General features: G+C 32.3%; 1 protein-coding gene across 5 annotated transcripts in view; it reads left to right on the top strand.

Annotated features, from left to right (window-relative positions):
- The window catches only part of LOC145249669 (coatomer subunit gamma-2-like), a 344,043-nt gene that overhangs the window by 70,103 nt on the left and 258,259 nt on the right, over nucleotides 1–15,681 (top strand). For all 5 annotated transcript variants that reach the window (XM_080111454.1, XM_080111455.1, XM_080111456.1 and 2 more), the window contains one exon: nucleotides 3,043–3,135. In XM_080111454.1, coding sequence (XP_079967580.1) covers nucleotides 3,043–3,135 — 93 coding nt within the window. The remainder of the gene's footprint in view (nucleotides 1–3,042; nucleotides 3,136–15,681) is intronic.

Below are 15,681 nucleotides of genomic sequence, written 5' to 3'. Positions count from 1 at the left end.
TAGATGTTCGACTGTCGAGGACAACCTGGATTCTTCTCTTATTTAAGAAGGATTTAATTATGTTAAGTATTTGTCCAGTAATACTGTATGATCTGATTTTCCTGAGAAGACCATCGTACCATACTCTGTCAAAAGCCTTAGATATATCTAGGGCTATTGCCCTACCTTCTCCTGCTTTGTTTAGTGTATGATATATACATTTGGAGATTAGTTTTGATATCTGCTGTAGAATGGGCTTGCCTAAATTCATATTGTTAGTCAGACAGAAGTTTAGCAACTGTAAGGTGGACTAGAGCTTAATTAATTATGGACTCAAATATTTTGATGAAAATAGGGAGGAGGCCAATGGGATGATAACTTAATGGGTCAGTTCTTTCACCAGAATTCTTGTAAACTGGTACCACAGAAACAGTTTTCTAGCAGTCAGGAAAGGAAGATTCGTTAAGGCATTTGTTGTAAAGTTTGGAGGGGACCGGAGTAACCTCAGCGGAGCATTTTTTTACTAGTACAGCTAGGATGAGATTGTGGCCACATGCTTTTGAGGTGTCTAGGTCTTTTATATCATGCACTAGAAGGGGTAATTTTCAGATAATATAGTGTGGTGTCAGTCTGCAAAGAAAAATCAGGGAGGGAGTTGTTTGTTGGGTCCAATGTAGAGTTTGAAGCAAACCAACTAAAAAGCATGTTAGCCTTCTCGGTTGCCATGTAAACAACCTCATGATTGTTGGATAGTGAAGGAATTGTTGATTGCCCATTATTTACTACACTGTTGTAGATTTTCCAGAAATTATGAGTTCCTAATTTCTGCATTTCAGTGTGCTTTCTGGTGGTTTCGGTGTATTCTCTCTTAGCTATGGCTATTTCTTTCTTACAATTACTTCTATCTTCTATATACTTTTGTCTGTTTGTACTGGTTTTATGTCAGATAAATCTGCAGTATACATGCTGCCTTTGAGCAATGGCAGCTGCACAAGTAGAAGTAAACCATTTGGGAGAGTGGGGGTTTGCTATAGAACTTCCGTGTGGGAACATGTGCTTCAATTGCCTCTTTGAACCATTCAGTTGTCTCATTTGTGCACTGTTTTAGAGGAAGAGAAAAGATATTTCCACATGGAGCATCTCTGGTGAAATCCCTGAGAGCTTCCAAGTCAGCCTTCTTATAATACCTTATAATTTTGAGTAATGGCTCTTCAGCTTCGGGTCTAGAATTTAGGGCGATTTCAACCATTAACACAGCATGATCAGCATTCCCGAGTGGGCTGTAGGCATTTGTTACACAATCATCGGGACCTGTGGTCAGAAATAGATCTACAAGTGAGGCTTGTTGATTTTGCTAGTCTGGGGAAATGTGTCGGAAACGTAACTGTCTATGATAGGGAATGAGACCAGCTGCATCTATGTAAGTAGAGAAACCAAGCTAATTACTGTGGTGGACATTAAAGTCGCCAAATGCATGTACTTGCATACTAGTATCAAGGGAGAGTGCTGTATCTATGCTGTCAGAGACTTGGTTGATTAGAGTACAGTCCTGGGTCAAGGGAAGACTGGTAGAGAAAATATAAATAGCTCACATCATGTTGTAGGTTAAAATTATAACTGAATTGTTGAAAAAAAGAAAAGCATCAATAATTTCATAAGAATGTAATACTTACAAATTGCCAGAAAAATGTTTAAAAATGAAATTAAGTTTTGTCAAGAAAAAAATTACTGATAACCATTTATTGATAATTTGAAAAATAAATACAAAGCGAAGAATTTAAGTGGGATCAGTTTCACACATTTATTTTGGGGAAGAGCTGAGTGGGGTATAATTTTTTCAGCAATTATGTATGGTTTTCTGACCTTGCCAGTAGAATGGAAGATATAGAATAGTAAACAAAACCCTTCTCCCCATGTTAAGAATTGTCTTGTAAATAACATTTAGAAAATTATTCTTAACATTGGAGAGGGGTTTGTTAGCTATTCTATTCCTATACTGTTTTATTTTGCATACCAATCATCAACTATTTTCAATTGTTTATGAAAAATATAAATAGTATTTTATACACTAACAACAAACTAATATAAATCAGCTTTATTTTAAAATCCAAATAAATCTTTGTCTCACAAATTCCAAATAAATCTTTGTCTCACAAATTCCTCAAAAACAAGGAAAACATTCGAGAAAATATATTTAGAAAGATCTATTCATGTAATATACACCCTACTCATTAAGTATATCTTTTCTTTTGCCAGAATATATGCAAACATTACATGGGTAGTTTACAGTAATATTTAAATTTAATAAAAAAAAAAAAAAAGCAACTACTCTCTAATTAAATATTTATAAATTTTAAAATAATTGGAATTGGGAAGTTAGCTGTTAATTTCCTGCAATACATTCTTAGTGCAAGTTGACTAAATAATGCAGTTTGTTGCCATGGTTATGTTCCATTTATATCTTGTGTCTCTTCAATCCAGTGTCTCTCTCTTCTCTTAATCTATTTGTTTCTCACACTCTTCTTGTTACACTTGTCCCTTATTTGAGCAGAACATTGGAATCTTACCTTATCTAAACAATATACTTCCAATTCAAGCAAAATTTCTTAAACCCTTTCTGGTTCTTGTCAATTCTAATAAACTGTGCTTTTTCTACAATAAATGCTTTTGGTTGCTTCCACCGCATGACAATTTGAACTTGTAAAGTATGCTCTTGAAATTAGACATCTGTATGAATTTTAAATTGCATGCAAAGTGAAATAATGCACAATATGTCAGTACAACTCACATGATACTTCCAAACCATGACTGGTAACTTTCATTGTTTAAACTGCTTTGACAAATATATTCCTCAAACTTGCAAATATTGTAAAACCTTTAGTATAACTGTGTACTAATGATTTTGATATTTTCTCCTTAACTAGAACATTTTTGTTGAGAAATACTATTTAACAAATAACTTGAACATTTTCGTGCTTATTTAAAAAAAAAAACAATTTTTTTTTTTAATATAAATTTTATTTTTCTGCATTTCATTAAAATCCAAATAATTGTCTGTTACAGAGCAGCATGTTACAAGCGATTGAACGATACATGAAACAAGCTATAGTCGACAAGGTCTATTCAGTTTCCAGTGCTGCCCTTACATCTTCACTGGTAAGAGTAATCTTTTTTTCCCAAAATTAAAATTAAAAACGTCTTTGTTCAATCAAAGAAAGCTGAAAAGAAACTGTTGATTTCTTTCAAAATCAAAAACAAACAAGTTTATTACAATTAGTATAAATTTGCCAAATTTTAACTCCCTGCATAATTATTGACTAATTTATTTTTTCAACTTCAGTTGAATTCTATGAATTTTTCACTAAATGTTCAAATTGCAGATGTTTTGGCAAAACTGGAAAACTTATTTTGGCTACATAAGCTTATCATTGAACACTCACTTGTTTTATAACTGACATCAACCTTTTTGGATGTTCTATCATCTCTTAAAACAATTTTATCCTTATCCTTTCCTAATATTATAGTAAATTCTTAACCATTTTCAAATGATTCTAAAATCAGTGATTGTTAGAGATAAAATGAACCTACTGTCATCACCTGAAGGTTTGAACTTATAATTGTTCAATTTAAAACCATAAAAATAATTTCAAAAATAATTTTATTAAAATGGCTGATTGTTATTTGAGAAACTAAAATACATCTTAGTAGATATGAATAAAGAACTAAATTAAATTTCTTAAATTAGTCTGAATCATTGTCATCATATTCAGTGTAGCATAAGTTTTACATGCTGACATCTGTTGAACAGGATTTTTTTTTATAAATCTAAATTCATTTTAATGGATTTAAGTAAAATTTGTAGAGCAGTTTTCTTTTTTTTTTTTTTTGATAGGATTTTTATTTTAAAAACATCTATTGTTAAAAAGCAGTTATTTTGTGTGTGTGTATATATATATATTTGAATTATAACATCTAATTAAAGAATACCTCAACATTCAGCATAACGATGAACTACTATTATGTGATGGAAAGCACACAAACATATGAGAATGGAATGATAGATTATATTCCGGTTTACTTGTTACCAGATCATCTTTGTGATCATGCTGTGATAAACAAGACACGTATTTGAATTCAATCAATTACACTCTAGGTGTGTCTGATATGCCACGTCATCTAAAAATAGGAACCCCCGATGTTGTCCATTGATCTGTTTGGTCACATCAGTCTCCAGTGATTTTCTTAGTCTGATCTGTTTTTGCTCAGCTTTGCCTCCAATCTCTTTAGTCTCTCTCGGGAACCTCTATTTTTCTGCATTTCATTAAAATCCAAATAATTGTCTGTTACAGAGCAGCTGCCCTCGGCTGTGTCCAGCTCACAACTGGATACTGTCGTTAAGTCTAACTTTTGTTGCTTACTTCTAGCCACTCCCCAATGTCACAAAATTAAATATATCACTATTCATTGTTGGCTATCATTATTTGTCATACCCAAAATGACATCTCATGTCAAGTATCTTTTCTCTATCTTTCTAAACCTACTTCCTTCTCTTTTGTCATCTAACTTTGTCTTTTTCCTCTTAATTTTTTGCAGTAAACAACCATAGCATCACACACCTCCCATGCCCAACTTGTCATTTATAACATAAACTATAAAAACGATAATCTCATTAATATAAATAATGTACAATTCATATTTTCATATTACGTAATTATGAAACAGCAGAGATGACAGTTAACCTAAAAACAACAAAACAAAACCCAAATGATTTATTTCGGAACCGAAATCACAGGTGTGCATCTAATCCTCTTGTTATCCAAAGAGTATATGAATACCCTACAACAGAACATCAGCAAAACAATTCCTTTTCCGACAGGACTTTTAACCATCTTCTAAATGGTCATTCTATCATTTTTCCTCATCCCTTCCTCCTCAAAGAAATCAGGATTTTTCCACCTACCTAGAGGACTGTATGCTCATACCAGAACCTGTCAGGTATTCTGCCATTCTTTTTCTTTTCACAAACAAGAACAACATCCTTCTATATCTTATATAAGAAAAACATGAAAAATCATCTAAAACAAATGGCATGTTAACAAAAAAAATATCTCCACTGTCTTTATTTTTGACAACACCTAAAAATCAGTATAACTCAAGACAATAAAACCCTGAGAAATATGATTACAACATTTAAAAATTATAAGTCTGTCTTATTTCTTTTTTTTTTTACAACTGATAAAAAGTCCTTATGCAATTATAAACACACAAAAAAAACTGAAGTAGTCTTCACAGCAACAAATGCATAAAAATACAATAGCAGTCTTTTCATTGTGATAGTCTTTTTTTTTTTTTTTTTCTTTTTACCTTTCTCATTTTTCTTTTCGAACCATGAAGACAAAATCTCCTCACAGTATATGTATTCTCTTATTTGTTGGGTCCCACTTATACTGAGACGAATCTCAATCGTTGCTCAAACTGTGCCACAACCTTCAATCAGTTAGTACTTGGGCCTCTCTCTGTGCTGTTTTGATCATTATTACTCGTCTTAACCAATAATTCACCCACCTCAATCCTGACGTCTTTTGCATACATTTTCTCTTTCGGGAATATATCTGCCATTGTTTTCTATGTATTATTACTCCGAATACTATGACTAACATCAGAGTATTTATTCCAACTGATAACCAAATCAGCACATACTGTCCCACTTTCTCTAAACTTACTAGTTCTTGTTGCTATATTTTCTACTGGTTTCAACAATTGAGGTAGTTTGGACACGCTCCTCACCAACAGCCTCCACAGGCTCGTCCACTGGCTGGAAAAAATGTTTGCCAGTGCCAAGAAAGAGTCTTGGATCCCTAACTTCTCTGGCTGGTAAGAGGCTTGAAGAGTAATAGATTTCCCAAAGGTCGAACACCCCATCTATAATCTGATAATGGCCAGGGGCATGACAATCCTTATACTTTCCCCACACACTTGTGCAAAATCTAGCTATTCTTTTAGTGCTAAAGCCCATACTCCGTCTGAAGGCCTATTATCTGCGGTAGTGGGTTTCTTGCTGACACCTTCACTCTGTCAATCCTCATCCAATTACACCTAAACAACTCCAGCAGGCACATGTATATGGCTATCACCAATGTATATAGGACTTTTAGATGTACAAGTCCCTTGTTTGCCTCATTTGTATTAAGCAACATTAATTTAGTTCTAGCTAGGTTTAGGGCAATGTATTCAGCTTCTAACATATAACAAACAACTGGACCCAACTGAAGTCCCATTGGGAAAAGGGAACGGGTAGACTTATATCCTAAAAGACTTCATATGTACTTTCTACGTCAAGAAGTGAGATGGCCACAAAGTCTAACAATCTGTCATCTTCTAATGTTATGCAATTGAGCGACTTATAGTAGTGCCACACTCCTAACTTGTATGAGGATGCAAAGGAAGGCAGAGCTGGTATGGTAACCCAGTCTGTATCTTAAGCAGTAGATTCCGGAGGCGGCTAGATGCCACTGTGCTTGGTGAATGAAAGCATATCCACCTGGGGCCTGACATGTTCCAAGGACAGTAACAAGGACTGTGATGTTTGACGAAACCTATTATTATTATAATCTGGATGAATTGCTTCACAAAATCCCCCAACTCTCACAATTCACTAGACAATATCTGAACCATGTTGTTCAGTTCCCGTTCTATGACTTGAATATTCTTAACTAGCCAGTTAATAGTCTGCCTATTTTTGGCTAACTCTATCAGAGTAGCGTTCAAGATGGACAAACTGCCTCTTGCCTTCTTGCCAAAACCTTCTGATCTTCTAAGTTGACTAGTCTCCAGCGCATGCAGATCTGCTTTGGTTACTTTTCTAAACAAGACTTAAGTGCTTTCCCCAATATTTGCAAGACGGCTCTTTTGCTCCTTGAGATAGTTCTTCATATTTCTACTCCCTGTCTCTAATGGGTAGATCATCTACCTAAAGAAATATAAAATACTGTGATACCCTTTCCCAATGAGACCTTGATATCTTATCCGCTATCTGTTTGCCTGCTTCCTCTGCCATTATCTTAGAGACCAATCCTTCCATCTCAACAGATCAATGAGGAGAAGCTTATCCTCAGAATCCCACTCCTGTAAATCTGTCTGGGGCAGGCGCGCGCGTTTCCTGTGCATGTAAGGAGGCAGCTCTAACTCAGAACTTGCTGAAACTGCATCGGTCAAATCTGACAGATCTGAATATATTTCAGAAGTAGGTAGAGTGAAGATTGCTCTCCTTGTTACTTGTATACACTTCACTGACTCTGGGGGTGTCTACTCCCTGAATTCAGTCTTCCTCAGATCATTTACACAAGCTATCCTCATTTTCCCATCTAATTGATCTCATATGACAAGTGACAGGACTGTTTTTTTTTTTCCATTATCCTGAAATAAGGCTTTATACCTTTGGTCTAATTTCCCATGTCTACATCTTGTCAGTCCTTATTGATGGCCTTATATCTTTTTTTTCTGGACTTGTCTCATCTGCTTCCAAACCTGTACAAATATTTTATGTTGACAAGGCGATGGTGGTTCTTCCCCATATACTTTCTGCAAGGCCTTAACAGGTTATCAATATGCAAAACATCACGTCTAAATATCATGTAGTACGTGAGAATTCTGTTGTTTGGTTCGACAAGAACCTCACACTGGCTAATTTCTGAGTTAAGTACAAATCCCAATCATCCCTATCCATTAATTTAGGCAATATATATCATCTAAAAAAATGAAAGCGTTTCACCCTGATATTGCTCTGAGGATAAGGGGAAGTAACAATGTGTTTTGCATTTAAACGTCTCCCTCGTTTACATTTTTTTGGTTCCATTGTTAGTTACAATCTGGAGAGGAGCACCATATCGTGGAAACAATTCTGTCAGAATCAGATTAGCCACTGTCTAAGCCTTTTTATTAGTCACCGCATAGGCTTCAGGCCAGTTAATCAGCCAGTCAACAAAGTAAATGATATACATATTATTATATATATTATTTCTTTAATAGGTTGGTCGATTTTCTAATTTTTTTTTTAAATATCAAGACTAATGTAGCAAAAGTTGTGTATATACATATTAAATACCGATATAAAAAAATTAGATCTCAATCTTCAACGGTTTTTTGAGCATTTGGCTGGAAAGATTTTAAATATAAAATTCTCAATTTTTGACAGATTTAGCTTAAAAATTTGTGTGAAAACCAAATTTCAGTATTTATATAAGGAAATACTATTTTATTTTATGGTAATAACAAAATTTCAAATTGAAAATTCACGTGTTGTCAACAACAAAAGCCTTAATAGTGCTCACACTTTAAAATTTTTGTACAACATCAGCAAAACAGTACCAGTTGCACCAATATCAGGAAGAACCCTGTGTGTCAAATATTCACTTTTGTTTGGTGTCTTTGTGATTGTCAAGTGGTGTTCAGGTCCTTTGGCTTTTTTCAAAGTTTTACTTCCATTCTCCTCCAGTGATTCCTTGTGCGATGCTATGAAGGTGACCTATGAGTCACTAAGTGCTAAAGGGGAACAATAGATAGGAAGTGTCATAGAAATGAACAATGAAATAGGAAGTAGCAAACAATGAATCTGTAGGTATTTTTAGATCAAGCCTTTTAGATTTGACAATGACAATAGAAGCCTACAAATTTGACAAGGACAATACAAGCCTACAGACTACAAGAGAAGGGCAGCTTCCGTGTGGCCAAGTGTGGGGGCAACTTCTGATACTGACGCAGAGAAGATAATCAGTTGACAAGTAGATGCTGTTTGCGGTGAATGGGAGCTGATAACGACAACGGTTGAACAGTTTTTAGAGTTGACTGCGAAACCGAGATAGTTGGATTGCGATATATATATACACACACACACACACATAGATGATATATGAACGTAACATTGATAGAACGGGGAGATGACACACACACTCCCAAGTCCAACCGTCAAATATATGTGAAACATTAGGTACCGGCAGCAGCCTGAAAAATGAGTGGAATTCATAAAAAATGGTCAACTTTAGGTTATGTTCACCAGCCTGTATTTCATTTGTTTGAATTTGTTTTTGGATAAAATATATATTACATGAAAGAGCGAATCTTCCTCTTTCATATGGTGTTTATTTTGTATTTGTTGAATAAAAATTCAATTTTACTGAATTATTTTAATAGCACCAACAAAAGTGATCAAATTTTGACGTGGAACGTTAGCTGCTAATTTTTTAAAAATCAAGAAAATCATACCTCTTATTTAAAACTCTCGCGAATTTTTACCATTCGACCAATAAAAAAAAACTATAAATAGCATCAAATTAAGCAAAGAATGATCTTTTATTTACGTATAAAAATTACAACAAATATTTAAAAAAAAAAAAAATGTGAAATTCTTTTTAAAAATTTTTTTCTCATTTAATTTGCTTCTAGTGAATTAACTATTCATAATAACCATGGCAAACGTGATATTAAATTAAAGTTTATTCAATTTCCTATAAAATGGTGCTAAGAAATTGTACCTAGCTTTATTCGCGAAAATGCGCAAGGCGAAAGAAAATTGACACCTCGGGAGTCTTTTGGACAAAATTGCGTGAACCGTGAACACGGAAAAAATGTGCGAGTCAATGAATGAAAGTTGTTCGACTTTGGTATTTCACCAAATAGGTAACTATACTTCTTCAATTTCAATATAAGCGATAAGAAACCGTCTTTGTACATTAATTTGTAAAAATTGTTTGAATATTTTAAATATTCAGAAGTATTTTGCAACATGTAGTTAGCATGTGTTCAGCTTTTTAACGTAAAAAAAATTAGCGATATTTTCGATTTTTTTCAAAAATTAAATTAATATTGTATCATTTTGGAGGGGAAATAAATAGGGAGTATTTATAATAAACCATTTATAAAACTAGTGATTTAATTTTAAAACGTATCTAAATATTCGTTTATTCGGCATTCTAAACCAGTTTCCTGAAAGTAAACAAACTTGGCAAAAGAGCGTAAAAAATGCTAGACAAGAAGCAAATTGAACAGCGTGTTTCTAGCATTTTGCATTTATTTGAAAATGATTTGGTGCATGGTAGATATTTAATTCAAGGCATGTGACTGCATAAAATTAAAGTTTGAATAAACGTAAAAAACTTGTCGTCCATAGATGAAAGTACGGTGGTTATGCACTTAGCGAAATCGCACTATTTTTAAATAGTATTTTCAAGTTAAATTAAAGTTTTACAATAATTTTTTATATTAAATTGTTAGTTGAAAGTTCAGAAGCGTTACAAAACACTCTGTCCTCCCCATGTTAAGAATGGCTTTCTAAATGTTATTTCAGCACAGTTTGCTAAGTGCATAAGTACCGAAAGTACAGACTAAATTAAAAAAAAAACAAAAAAACAGACATGTTCGCTTCATAAGTACTATTGTTTTCTTTTATTGTTTTAACATTTATTTTTGTGTAATTTAAATTGTAAACTGAAAATACACATTAATAAAAAAAAAAAAAAACATGCACACACACTGTTAAGAGTAGTTTTCTAAATATTATTTCATAAATACTATTGTTTTAATATATTTTATTCTTGTATCGTTTATTAAATTGTTAGGTGAAAGTACACACTTTTTAAAAAACACGCTCCCCCTCACATGTTTCCTAAATAATAGCTCACTTCATAAGTACCATTGTTTTCATTTATTTTATTTTAGACAGAAAAAACACAACGAAAACAACTTTTATGTTGAAGACAGTATTATTTTACTTTAAGGCCTGTCTCACATCCATATATAACGAAATGTTTTTTGTAGATTTTGGTGTGCTAAAAACGAATCTGAAAATCGTTTCCGTCGCAAAAAAATACTTTTCATGATATGAAGAAATTACTTTTTCAAAAAGTGGGTGATCACTTTTCCATCTAAATTTAACTTAAAATGAGTATCCACTTTCTGGCCACTGTGAAATGGAAAATAGTCTGAGTTCAGAGGTTAATACCATTGTGCACTTGCGCATACAAAAATGGCCAGCCATGATAACATAGAATTACATGGCTTCATATTTGGAAAACTACTTGTTTTTCGTCTAATTTTAAATTTTCGCCAATACTATACTGTGACAAGGCAGTTTGATACATGAGTGCACATTTAAACAGCCTTTTTTATGCTCGCGCTTAATAAGTACTATTGTTTTTTATTGTTTTAATATATTTATTTTATTTGTGAATTGTTTATTAAATTGTTAATTTAAAGTACAGACTCCACATGTTAAGAATGGGTTTCTAAATAATTGTTTGTTTTATAAGTACTTTCTTTTATTGTTTTAATATATTTATTTTATTCTTGTATTGTTCATTAAATTGTTAGGTGAAAGTACAGACTAGTTAAAAACACACACTCCTCCACATGTTAAGAATAGGTTTCTAAATAAGTTAGTTTCATAAGTACTAATGTTTTATTTTATTGTTTTAACATTTATTTTTGCATTGTTTATTAAATTGTTAGGTGAAAGTACAGACTAGTTAAAAAAAAAAAAAAAAACCCTTTTCTCCACATGTTAAGAATGGGATTATTTATTTGCTGCATGTTTGAAATTGGGAATATTATTGCAGACGACTGTAATTTCAAGGAATTAAGATATTTTCAATTTCACTGGAAGAGATAGAAGACCATCTATTCCCAAAGTTAGTATAAACAATAAACTCCTTTTACAACTTTTTTACCTGAAAGATGAAAAAAAAACCTGGGATGATATTGTCGAATTTGCATCCAATTTCATCACCATCAATCAGTTTAGCAATACACATGAAAAAATTGAAATAGCTTGAAATATTTCAATATTGGTATGCATAGAAAGAGCTTGATGAGTTAAGAAAGAATCTTTTTAAATTTTTAAAATCTGATTAAAATTAAGGAAGTTATGGCTATTTTTGTGCCTCACACGTTTGGATATTTTTCCCTCTTTAAGACCATATGCGTTTCGTCACATTTTTTACACTACTTTTTCAGTAAAAATGTCATATCTTTGTTAAAACACAAGACTAAGAAATGAAATTTACCATAAGTGTATTTTTGTACAAGGAATCAGAATATGCAACTGAAAATCTCCCAAAGTTTATGGTTTCCAAATAATCTGCAGTAAATGTGCATAAATATGCAGCAATTCCTTAAAAATGCCATGTATCCATAAACAGAAAAGAAGTTGGAGAACTCAAAGTTGAATTGTAATGTGCTTTATGTACAAAAAACTTACATCTAAACACAAGACTATTTAAAAATGAATATATTGCAATATTTTTTTGGTATTATTGTAGATTAACACCTTCTGTTTAACCCCACTCAACTCCTTCTGACCACCCCTCCAAAATGTGATTCTACCTTTTTAGGAAATTATGTATAAAATGCCATGAAAGATAAACAAATTATTTTAGAATTGAATGTAAAATAATTTCCTATTACAGGTCATTCTAGCATTTTAGGGCAGTTAACTGTTTTTTTTCTATGGAAAAATATGCATGCTTTTTTTTTTTTTTTTTTTTTTTTTTTTTTTAAGATGATTATGTGTAGTTTTAAGAGGGTTTCTATGCAATGAGAATATGGGGAGGGTTGCCATTCGGACTTTGAATTAATTGTAGGGGCTAAGGAAAATTATGTATGAACATACTGAAAACTTGACAGAGACAAAGCTAAAAAAAACAATATTAGAGGGGGAGCGGTTAGTTTCACAAAAATTTAATGTAAAATAATTCATCACTTCCTGGCCATTCTAGCATTTTAGGACAGTTAACCAATTTATTTTTATGTGTATTTTTCTTTAAGGAAGGATCTATTTTTTATTTGTTTGTTTTAGATGCTTGTATGTGGCTTACAGAGGTATTTTGTTGGGGGGGGGCTTGCCACTCGAACTTAGTGTTATTGTTAGGGTTAAAGAGTGTTTTAGGAGGAGACTTGCCACACATAATTTGTATTAGAGGTGAAGTTAAGAGAGCTTTTTTTTCAAAGAGAGTGTTCATCACTCATATTTACTGTTAGCGGTTCATAATTATTGGCTTTTGAAAATGTTATGGATTAAATTTGGAATATCACATTACTATTAAATATGTAAACTTATGTAAATAAGGATGTGAAACTTTACAAGAATTAGGACAAACAGACAAAAATAATTTCTAACTGCTTTTAAAATTTCAAGAATATTGATATAGATTTTGAGGGTTTGTATTACTAAACACATAGATTCGAAAAAGTTATCAAAAAAAACAAATATATAACAAATAAATGTTATCAAAAGCAAGTTACTTTTCTACCTAACTGGATAATGTTTTAGTGTTTTTATTTAATGTAACATGTTTATTCAGCTTGAAAACAGTGTTTACCGATGTTTTGGAAAATTTAAAATGGCGCCCGACTCTCTTGAAACAGTAAGTTTGGGGAAAAGAGTTAAAAATAAAAAAGTAGACAAAATACTGCTAGAAACTCGCTCAATATATGTTATCGTGACGTAGGCTGACATATATTCGGTGAGTTTTTAACAGTATTTTGTATAGTTTTTTTTAATTTTTAACTCCTTTTCTCAAACTTACCGTGTGAAAGAGTCGGGCCGGGCGCCATTTTTAATTTTCCAATACATCGGTAAACACTGTACGTTTTTCGAGCTGAATAAACATGTTACATTAAATAAAAACACTAGAAAATTATTCAGTTAGGTAGAAAAGTAACTTATCTTGCCTTTGATAACATTTATTTGTTATATATTTTTTGACAACTTTTTTGAATCTATGTATAAACGAGATTTTGATACTTATTTTGGTTTTGAAAAAAAAACATTTGTGGCTGTTTGCAGTAAAACATTTTTTTAATTCGCTGTTCAAAAGAATAAAAGTGCATGCAAGCTATATATCTACAAAAGTTTATTTTGTTTTTTTAACCATGTTTTTAAATTTGACGAGAAATGTGAGAAATTGCAACAGATTCATAATGCCGAATTGGTTGGGATTGTTGTTATTATACATTCTGAAAACCGAATAGTTCTAAACCAATGTTATTCTGATAACAAAATAGCTCTAATTAAAACATAAAAACATTTATATTCATATTTTCATGTTTTTCTTAATTTGTTCTTGAATAAAAATTAAAGAACACGTGTTGTTTATACACTGTGCTATCGCTGATTCTACAGACTGGAGCTGCTGCTGCTTCTAGTAATACTAACTTCATTTGACCAAATTCGAGAAATAGAAACAATTTTTTTTTTCAGGTAGGTCCTTTTAAATTATCAATTACCGCGGTCCTACTCAACATAAAATAATACTTTTAATTGATAAAGATAGTAAAAAGATTGATTTACTTACTACTGGGTGTCCGAAGAATTTTTTTTTCAAAATGTTCGATACTTGTCATATTAAAGTCTTATTTTTAACACGACAAAAAAAGAAATGGTCAAAAATATTTTGGACACTTGACAGTATTAAGATTAACACCTCTTCTAATTGGTTTCCAAATTTCATGACGAAATTCTTCATACAATCACAGTACGGACCTTTAGAAAACGGGGGGGTCATTACAAAACCTTACCGAAAACGCCATTTTATGACGTTCACATTTTTATCACTTTATTTGGTGAAAACTCTTAAAATATATAATGTACATTCATATTTATTAATTCATTTGAAAGTATATTCATTTCCGAACAAAACAGTAGTAATTTGAAGACTTGAAGTGCTTTGGTTTAAAAAATATGGCTATTTTAGTAGAACTACCTTGAAATCTGTGGTTATCCAAAGCGTTTTTTCGTCCGTGTGTATTATTAATCAGTTAAGAATAAGATACTTAATTGAAAAAGCTCATGCTAATGCCAATTTGCACATAAATGACTGACAGATTCCAAACATTTTTAATGGAAAATTTGACATTCGTTGGAAATTATTTGTCATGTGCTGGTGTTACAAGAGATGAACTGCTTAGTTCAAGTTTGTCAGGGTAATCAGAAATAATTGCACTTACAAATGGCAGCATTCTGGATTAGTTTCCTTCCAAAAGAAAGAAGTACTTCCATCATCTTGGGTATGTCAGGCTGCCGAATATCTATCTGGACGTTCTATTGAGAGGCAGTTTTTTGGGAAACGGTTAAAGAAAATTCAGGTAACATCTAAAAATCTCATTAAATCTCTGCATCGTAATAACGATTATGAAGACTTCATGAAAGCAGATTACTGGTATCAACCAGACAGTGAGGATGTCAGCACAGTCATTGTAAAATCTAGTTCAGGTACACCGAAGGCAGCTATGCCAACCTGTAGAAAGATACTGATGATTCAACAAACTCGGGCTAATGATGAGGAAAGCAACCTAGAAAACTCGCCATTGCTCTCTTGCTCAAAAACAGTTAAAAAAAAAAAAAAAACTAAAGGGAGAGATGGAAGATATGCAGAAAAAACTGAAAGAACAACAAGATAAAGTGCAAACCATAAAAGATGTACTTTCAGAAAAGATACAGCCTTTTTATGATGATTTGCAGCAGAAAAATGAAGAGCTAAGAAGAAATAAAGGTTTGTTGTCATCATTGAGGAAAATAAAATTAAACTTTAAAGTATCTTGACTACCCTGCAGCAAAGAAATCAGGAGCTTTAAAAATATTAGACACTCTGCATTTTACAAGTGTTTGAAAAGATGGGAAACAAGATTGAGTAAGAAAGAAAAGATAGAAAG

This window comes from Euprymna scolopes, chromosome 28, assembly GCF_053919585.1.
Source record: "Euprymna scolopes isolate OS-2025 chromosome 28, ASM5391958v1, whole genome shotgun sequence".
NCBI lineage: Eukaryota > Metazoa > Mollusca > Cephalopoda > Sepiida > Sepiolidae > Euprymna > Euprymna scolopes.
This window is presented reverse-complemented; position numbering and strand designations above follow the sequence as displayed.